Source organism: Osmia lignaria, chromosome 2 (genome assembly GCF_051020975.1).
Source record: "Osmia lignaria lignaria isolate PbOS001 chromosome 2, iyOsmLign1, whole genome shotgun sequence".
NCBI classification, from domain to species: domain Eukaryota; kingdom Metazoa; phylum Arthropoda; class Insecta; order Hymenoptera; family Megachilidae; genus Osmia; species Osmia lignaria.
The window spans coordinates 4,216,302-4,226,036 of record NC_135033.1 but is presented as its reverse complement, the minus strand read 5'-3'; the positions used below and the strand labels follow the sequence as shown (position 1 = coordinate 4,226,036).

At 30.2% G+C, this 9,735-nt stretch overlaps 1 protein-coding gene across 5 annotated transcripts; it reads right to left on the bottom strand.

Moving 5' to 3' along the window:
- Positions 1-465: 465 nt before the first annotated feature.
- On the bottom strand, positions 466-7,741 carry tapas (tudor domain-containing protein 7 tapas). Of its 5 annotated transcripts, none has more exons than XM_034327668.2 (18): positions 7,438-7,741; positions 7,255-7,346; positions 6,406-6,558; positions 6,018-6,226; positions 5,192-5,298; positions 4,875-4,986; positions 4,461-4,799; positions 4,221-4,388; positions 3,790-4,140; positions 3,557-3,724; positions 3,220-3,477; positions 2,649-2,894; positions 2,212-2,562; positions 1,922-2,136; positions 1,617-1,830; positions 1,411-1,529; positions 1,172-1,323; positions 466-954 (listed from the first exon to the last, which is right to left on the bottom strand). In XM_034327668.2, exons 3-18 carry the CDS (start codon positions 6,485-6,487, stop codon positions 731-733), a joined length of 3,315 nt encoding a protein of 1,104 aa, XP_034183559.2. In that variant the 5' UTR covers positions 6,488-6,558; positions 7,255-7,346; positions 7,438-7,741; the 3' UTR covers positions 466-730. The 5 variants fall into 5 exon arrangements, with proteins under 5 accessions (XP_034183559.2, XP_034183556.2, XP_034183558.2 ...); XM_034327665.2 differs by having other exon boundaries at positions 7,255-7,411; positions 7,532-7,741; XM_034327667.2 differs by lacking the exon at positions 7,255-7,346.
- Between the last annotated feature and the right edge of the window lie 1,994 nt (positions 7,742-9,735).

Genomic DNA, 9,735 nt, shown 5'->3' with positions numbered 1-9,735 from the left:
TATATCCTATAATTAAAAAAAAAACGATGAATAGGAAACAAATAATGATAAAGAACAGCAGCATATTACAAGTCAATAAACGGAATGCTGTTAATTTTTGTCAAGTTATGTTTATAGTCTTAAACGCCACAGCCAGCTTCTATGCAACTACACTGTTCTTTAACATGTAAAAAACAAAAAGTTTATCAAATAATAAAAAACTCTAATGAGAAAAATAAAGTATATGAACAAAAAATATACGAAAATCATGTACGTAAGTAGTTACTCTATAACACTATAATAAATTATTCTAAGAAATATACACGTATACATATCGTACTATATTTCTTAGAACGTTAAAACAATAAATTATTATCTGCAAGAAAGTAAAAAATAATAACTTTTCGATGATATAATTATTGATATAAATATAACATATTATGTATGTATATACGCTTATTCATCTTTCCATATTTTTATAACACATTTTGTTTTTTGTTATTTTTTTTTTTTTTTCTTCATACAGTCATCGATATCTGTGTTTTACCAATCATCATTAAGTAGAAAGGTTATTATTACTGTAGTTCATGTTATATACAAACAACCGCGTCTTGGAGCATAAAACTGTACAAAGATTTTTTAGCACGTGTATAGGAAAGAATTATTTATACGTACATATGTATTTTAGAATGAAATTCGAAAAATTAAATGACTTATTAATTTCACTGCCCATACATGCTATGCGCACTATTTAATCAACGAACACAGCTCGACCTTCGCGTACTAAAAGCTGATCGATGTAAATATCTTCAGTTGTATTAACGTCGATTAATTTTAAACCCAATACAGTGTCAGCTGGAGAGAGTACATCAGGCTTTGATTCGACAACAATTGATACAAAATCTTTCTCCACAACCAATTCTTGAAATCTCAAACTATCCTCAACAGACCAGTCAACGTCGATCGGTCGTATACCTATTTAAATTATTCGTATTATTAAAATTAAATTTATTTATATTATTAAATTATTAATTTTAATTATAATTAAATTTAATTAAATTATTAAATTATTAATTGTAATTAAAATTGAATTTAATTAAATTATTAAATTATTAATCAAAAATATACAAACTAATTTTGTATATAACTTGAAATAAAATTGAATCTAAAAAGAAAGAAAACAATTACGTACCAGAAAGTCTTGCTTTAATAGCTTGATATGGTAGTTCCAAAAATTGACTTTTCAGTGGCTGTAATTTACTTAATGGCAGTACCGATACGTCTCCGAAATCACAAAAATAAACACTGACCATATTTTGTTTAATTACACTTGAAATGCAGACCCTTCAAAATAAACGGAAATACATACCAATTATTTGAGTTTCATTTGAAAGATTTCGATTCAAAATAGACATTCTTTTATATTTATACCTGTACCAGTGACCATCAATGTGTTTAGCTGCATAAAGTTTCCCTTCTCTTACTGATTCCGTAGTAGGTGCAGGACCTTTGTAATCTCGACAAGTTTCTTGTAATTGAATCATCATTGCCTAAACATAAATAAATAAAAAGATTTGTTCATTTCTTTTCCCCCACTATTTTGAAATAATGTATTTCAAATATGAAATAATATTTACTTCCAAAGCAGATTTATCCTCAAATGGTTGAATAGTAAAATTTCCAGGATGAGCTGCCATCGTCACGTGTATGTCAAAGTATTCACCGATACCCGAAATTTTAGGTGGTTTTAAAGATTTCAGGACGTCGTCATCTTCATTTGTTGAATGTTTAGAATTCATGCGTTCTATACGTTTTCTTGGTCTTATATTATTATTTCCATCGCCGTGGGCTCTGAAATGATAATAAAAAGCAGTTTATTATTATCTGACACTTCAATATATTTAATAATACATATGTATATGATACTTTTCACATAGCATACTTTGCAAGTTCTTCAAGAGCCAAAGTGTTATTGATGGAAACAAGCATGTTGCTTGGTTGAATTCGCCTAAATAATTCAACAACCGGTATGTTATTTTCAACTGATATAACCTTCACAAGAAGCGGTTCACCCTTTGGTGCGAGTTCTGTAAATTTTGCAATCATCTTTTCATTAACCATTGATTTGTCAATGTTATGAAGATGTACCTTTAATGCCTATTGTAGAAATATATGATAATTATTATATATAATATCGTGAAATTTTATAAAAAAATTAAACTACATTCATACCTGAGCAGGATATTTTGTTAAAACTTCAGATAATCTTTCCAAAGAAAGAAGATTGCTTTTCGTTGTAGTAATAGTTTTACCGAAATCGATTAAAAATACTTTTAATTGACTGTAAAGACTATTACCTACAATTTTTCCTCTATACCAATTATTATTTACAGAGACAAAATACGTTTTACTAGGATCAACGGTAGTTACAGTACAATTTTCCAAATGTTCTGCATTTAATCGGGTACATATTAACCGATTTAATAAACTGACTAACAGCTTCATACTTTCACATTCTACCTGTACATAAACATCACCATCCTGTTCTATGTGGGAAATAAATACCTCAAATACTTGTTCTTCCTGTCAGTAAAAAGAAGTTTTTTTTTTTACTACATATTATCTAAGTCATATTTTTGTAAATAAAATACAAAAATAATACTTCCAACAGTTAATTTAGGAGCAACCACTATATGTTGTAAAATGTGTTCAGAGAATTCTGCATTTAAATTCACATCATCCGGTCCCTGCGTGTCATAAAATATAACCGTTGCAAACTGTTCGTCTTGTCCTTTACCACGATTTAGTACTTCAGCATACAATGCATGACCAAGTACTAGAAACTTTTCTATATAATCCACAACGCTGTCGCAGTCGCCAAAATCTTCCAAACCAGCAAGACATAATCTCACCGCCTAATAGTTCAATTAATAAAGTTTTCAGTAAAAAAACAGTAGATAATATAATAATTCCAGAGCCGGCCCTGGGCCTAGGAAGACTAGGCGGCCGCCTAGGGCCCCCCATGGTCCAGGGACCCTATAAGACGATTTTGCGTCTAAGAATGCAAGAAGAAAATTAGTTATTTAGCTTTAATATTAATTTTATAAATTTTATTTGAGGTACTTCTTTTTATGTCATATATGTGAAGGGGCCCCTTTTCGGAGCTTGCCTTGGACCCCCAAAGTCTCAGGGCCGGCCCTGAATAATTCTTGTATTTTGATCAAACAAATGATATTATACCTGTGCGGGGATCCCACAAAATTTTTTATCCAACATTTGTAATTTACTCTGATGGAAAATATCCTCGTCGCCGTGATCAATAAATGAAACTGTAACTATTCCATCAACAGAATTATAATCCACGCAACGAACTCTATGCCACGAATCATCTTCAAAAACGACATAGTAATTTCCAACTACGATAGCTAATGGTTTGACGTGTTGTTGAATATTGCTATAGTGTTTAGCCATTTCAGCCGTCATAAGATCGAATTGTTCCTACATATACATCACATAAATAAATATAAAGAAATTATATATAAAAGTAGAAATAATCCAATGGTATATTTTAACATACACTGTATGCATCTCCTACGATTCTTGCCCAAATTTCTGTAGTGCTTATGACGCAAGTAACAGATACAATCCAAAAATTTTCTTCTGGTAATTGCAACTGTCCAGGCGCAGCTGGTCCAATTGGATGCAGTTGTACTTTATCCGTTTTTGACGATGTTATATTTTTTATCTAAAAGTAAATAAGCTGTTTTTATTACGAATTTAAATACAGACCTATAATTTTGGATTTTTTACCTTTTCAGGAGATAAAACAAATCGACGAAGAATTATGGAATTGTCAACACCTTTTTCTAAAACTATTGCTGGACATTCTTCCACAGCTTTCTCCCAATTTTCTGGTAAAATTTCTTCATACTTTTGCTTATAATATATGGGTACTTTATGCATGAAAATACCATTTGGATGATCATCTACTATGGACAACACTCTTTCTTTTATTATTTTTTTATCTTTAGTCTCGTTTAAAGTGAAAACTGGTCCAAATTTTTCAACAAGATCTAACAACGCGAACCTGGCAGCAATTTTTTGTGCCTCATCTTCGGTACGCGCCTCTTCTGGATAACTTGAATATCCATGTGGACCAATCTAAAAGTGTAATTTTATTGTTTCATGTATAACAAGATTGTGAACATAATAACGTTATCAAAGGTAAGATTTTTACAAACCTTAACTCGTGCAAATACACTTGGATTCTTCGAATTTTTAATCGGTGTTGGATAAATTTGATATACAGGTCTTGGAAGATTCAATGCTACAGCTCGCTCTCTTAGTTCGTCTCTCGGATCGAGAGGCTGTGATTTTGATACGATCTTTTTGGCATTATCTAATAAAGTCTATAAATACAAACAATTAACGTATAATAAACTTTCTTCGATTACTTGCAACTAAATCCTATAATTACTTACAGATGAATTCATTGGTGACTGTTGCGATTGTGGCATTTTACCGTCTGCTAAAATTTGTCCAGGCGAAAGGGGTGACAAAACTCCAGATTGAAGAGGAGATGTTGGAATACTGGTGTTTAAGTTTAGCAATGAAGGTATATTAGGATTAATTTTGAGCCTTTCACTTATATTTGATGATTTTTTAAATGTTTCTATATTGTTATTAACAGTCTTTGGTGTCTGACTCATCAAAGGTGGTACCAGCTTGATATCATTTTTCAAACATACAGTATCTCTCTGTGTGTTAATAACACTTTGGTTCGTTGACAAAACAGGATTCATTTGTCTATCTTTTAGACTCTGAGAAAGTACACAAACAATAAACTGAAGAAATACAATACTGAATTAAAATATATAAATATTGATGTCGCTTACTTTGCTTGGAGAATTTGGTGATATTCCACAATTAGATTGTATGTATCTGGGTTTCTCGTCATTTCGATAAATAGTAATTTTTGTTGGCATTGCAGGAACTGATGTATTTTGTCTAAACATATATTTAAACATACATGTAGCTAACACAGTAGTTTAATGTTTCTTGAATCTTAACATAAATCACATTCATTAATCTGAACGCTCTCTCTACACTAATATTTTGAAACCATAAAATATATATTAATTTTTTATGAAATGAAAGAAATGGCTTCCTTTCATTTGAGAATAAGTATTAAAAAAATAATAATAATTTGTACCTTCCGCTTATTTGTGAATACAGATTCTGATTAGTACTTTGTACAGTGCGGACAGCTTTTCTTGTCACCATAGGTAGACGAAATGATGATGGCTTCCAAGCATTCACCTAAAATAATACAATATTTTCATATTATATGATACAATAATTCTGCCATATATACAGTGGATCACAACATTAATTGCTCACAGTTTAAAACAGAATATTTTGTTTAAAATTGGACCAAATGACTTGAGGCTTTTGGAGAAGCTATAAAAATTAATTTATTAAGATATGTGATTCTGTCGTTTTAAAAAATTACTATTTGTCGAAATCGGGAAAAAAATAGTAAAAGGCAATTTTTTAACTTTTTTATTTGAGCCTGTAATAGAAATTTAAAATATGTCATTTGTAAATTTAAGTATGTTATGTGTATGTGGAAAATTTCATCGAGATCGGTCAATGCACTTAGAAGTTACAAGTAATTAAAATTTCCGAAAGTCGCGATTTTCAAAAATTCTAATTACTTGTAACTTCTAAATACATTGACCGATCTTGATGAAATTTTCAGCAAACACATAAGTTATTTGAATCTACGAAAGACATATTTTACATTTTCATTATAGACTCACATAAAAATGTGACTATTATTAGATTAGATTATTATTTTTCATGATTTCAACAAATTGTAATTTTTTAAAACGACAAAAGCACATATCTTAATAAATTAATTTGTATAGCTTCTCGAGAAACCTCAAGTCATTCGGTCCAATTTTAAATGAGGTATTCTGTTTTAAACTGTGTGCGAATACTTTTGTGACCCACTGTACATGTACAAAATATTTTACCACTCTTCTATGTTTCTTGGATACTGCTTTTTGACGTGAAATTAATCTTGTAATATGTGCAGATTCTTCAGTAGGTACAGCTTCTACATAGACGTCAGCACCTTTCTCAACAATCTTTATACCAGGAACAGTATACAAAAAGGCTACTAAAGATGGATAGCCAAACTTTCGATAGGGGATTTGTTCATCGATTAGCATTTTATAGTCTCCTACAAAAATATTAATTTAAATACTAATTTATAATTAAAAACAAATATATTTATCACAATATATCATTTATAATTGTCTCAACGCATACAATGAAAACTTATTTGAAATGATTTATAGTGATTTAATTATAATTAATACTGAATTCATAAGAAATATTGAAATTTTCATAAGAACTTACTATTTAAATTTTCTATCTTTACACCATCCTTTGCAGATATGAGACACGCACGTAAATTTTTTATCACTTCCTGTTTTTCCATTATTGCTCTTTTATATAAATTCAAAAATAGTAACAATAATATATAAAACTTATGCACTAATACGTAAAATCCTGAAATTTAATAAAACAAAATTATTAACATTTAAAATAAGGTGATCGATTACAATTGTGATTAACGCAATTATATTATCGTAATATACAGTATTATGGAATATAGTATTATTATTTATTATGTAAAAAATAGTATTATCATCGTTGACATGACAATATTGTCGGATATTTTATAACACGATTACCAAAATCAAATAAAGGCCACGAAACTGTTAATTGCGAATTAACAAATCTCAGGCACGCCGGCAAATGGCGAATACATCGGTACTGTAGAAATTATTCCATGAAATTATCAAAAATTCAAAGAAAATATTGTTAATTATCGGTGAAAGCGATTGAAAACTTTAACCCTGTTATGTTAATAAACCTTTCGTAAAAAATATTTTAACAACAAAATGTTTTCATCAAATTTTCATGATAAAGAAACTAAATTTCTAAAAATTTCATACAAAATACTGAATGTACATTAACAAGTATAAGATTTTAATCTAAACATTCTTTTAATTTAACAGTATGTACGTTTTTAATTTCTCGTTCATTTGATACTTTATTGTTTGAGAAAACGCAATATAACAATTGAAACTACAATTGGAAGATAACAACGTTATTTAATTATATGTTCATGCTGAAAGAGAAATACAATATATAATTTCAACATTATACATGCTTAGTTGTTTAAAACGAGTACATTGTTACCTTGACGTCATATAAATTGATAAAACCAATTATAGTTCCAGATGACATGTAACGAATGTACAAAACCGAACACAAAGAGGCAATGGCAACAGCTGTACAATGAAATACGGACAATTATGTATGCTCTACGGATAATAATACCTGTACTGATCAGTTACTGCAATATAAATTCAAATAATTTACTTTCAGTTAGACTCCCAGATGAATGTAATGAACGATGAAATAGCTCGCAAAAAAATTTAGGCCACCGTTATGTAGTCACAAAAGTCGAACGTACCGTCTCTTGCTTAAACGTTGTTCACATATAAGGAATCACAACCTTTTTTCGCAGATCTATTAAACTTCACCACTTCGTACGAAGGCTCACCACTATTTGACAACAACTCGGTTAATTCTAACATTCCCTCTTACTTTTCTTTCACGAGGATCCGTTTCCAAACTCCATTACTTCTCCTCAAAGTAACTCCCCAACCTATCATTTGCTAGAGTAAAACGAAACATCTCGCTCGACCAATCAGCTTCTTTCTCCCCTCCTTACCTCCCATCGTAACTAACCAATCATTCGTTAGGATTAAGAAAGCGGTATAATTTAAGAGACATCAAATATTTGTTTAATTATTTTCCATTATTTATAAAATTCACTTGCAAATTATTTGCAACTAGTAACATAATATTAACATAAACATTAACATAAAATTCAAATTTCTAATACTATTTAAGAAAATTGTTTGTCCTTTCTGTACAATTGTAATTTTCTGTATAATTGTAATAACAATAATAATTAAGTATTGCAATTTCTTAATTTTTGCAGAAAATAAAATTATGCCAAAATTCTATGTTCGCTATGCAGGGGTTTGAATTTATTTTTTTCTTTCTGAAACAGATGCAAACCAGATGTCACTTTACAATGCTTTCCGAAACTATGAAAAGAACATGCCTCATAGAAAAGATCGTAGGTTATAATGAAAACAGATGACTTGTTAGGAGCAAAACAGATAAGTATTGTCTACTTTTCGCTATGTTGACGTTGACCTGAAATTGGAGAAAGGATACTTTCCCCGTTGTCCGCTCTTTATGGTGTATCGTAAAAGTCAATCGGTACGAAGCTATTGAGAAATTTTAGTCTTGTGCTTTAGGAAGTGCTTTAGGAAGGCGATTAATCAATTATAACTTCAAGTTAAAGAAATTCCTGAAGAAATAAGAATTAATGAATTTAATAAAAGAATTCTAATTTTGCCCATTTTCAAACTCAGACTATATCGTAACCAGTGACTACAGATGCAGAAGACTGAACATGACTTTGTTTTCGAGAACATATGACAACCGTGTTTGTTTTACCACACCTCGCACTCACAATTGTAAAAAACCCAGTTTTTACTCTTTTTGATTCTATATTTTTAGAAATCGGTCAAAATGAGCATAAGACCCAATGATTAATAAAACAATTTTTTAACAAACCTACATATAAAACTTATATTTTAAAAAGACCGCCATAAATTATTTTTAATTTTGATCCAGCGCCATCTATACAAAATCGGCGGAAACTATTTGATTTACCGACCGATTTTCCAAAACATTTGGCGACCGTCGCACAGTGGACTGTTTTGACAATCTAGCGGTACAAAAGTCGCAGGTTGTATGTAAATTGTTTTAAAATCATCATTGACACTATTTTATTAGACTTAAAACTTTTACATCTTTGTCATTAAGGGTGTTTTAAAACCAAATTCGTGTTTTGGGGTTTCTTAAAATGTGAGAAATGAATATTCAAAGTTGCAAATATTTGCAGCTATAGCTGGTCAAAATTTGTTCTATAAAATAAATAGAGTAAAACAGCACAAATAATTTCAGGTTCCACGAGGTTCCTGGATGTGTAGAACGAAAACTACTGAAAACTTCCATGATTTTTTTGCCCATATTTTATTTCTGACAGTTGAAAATTAAGATACTCATGGCTTAAGGTTGATTTACTACTTACTTGTACGTCTATAATCCATTATTTAAAATATCAACAACCGAAACTGCAATACAATCGTGCTCTTTTAATATTTAGCGGATACTAATAAGTTCTATCAATCCGTAACTAAGCGGCCGGTTTGCATTTGTTTCGACTAGTTACTTTTATGAAATACATATAAAAGTACTATATATCATCTTATTACAATATTTTTGTCACAATCGTTTGTGATATGACAAACATTTATTCATTTCGGATGGGTCATGTTTTTTTAATTTTGTTCCGCTAGGTTACTAATAGACAGACAACTGTGCGTCGAAAGAAGAGAATTTCACAGCTGTCTAGATTAAACATCATCGTTTATCATTTATTTTTACCAAACAAATTCAAACAACTTTCTGTTTAACGAACACTGGCTTACCGACTACCGAGAATTCGATCGAAAAGTTGACAAGTTGTTTCTGCCGTTTTTGCGCAGATGGCGCAGTAGTCAAATTTTTTATCAGCTAACCGACCATTAGTTT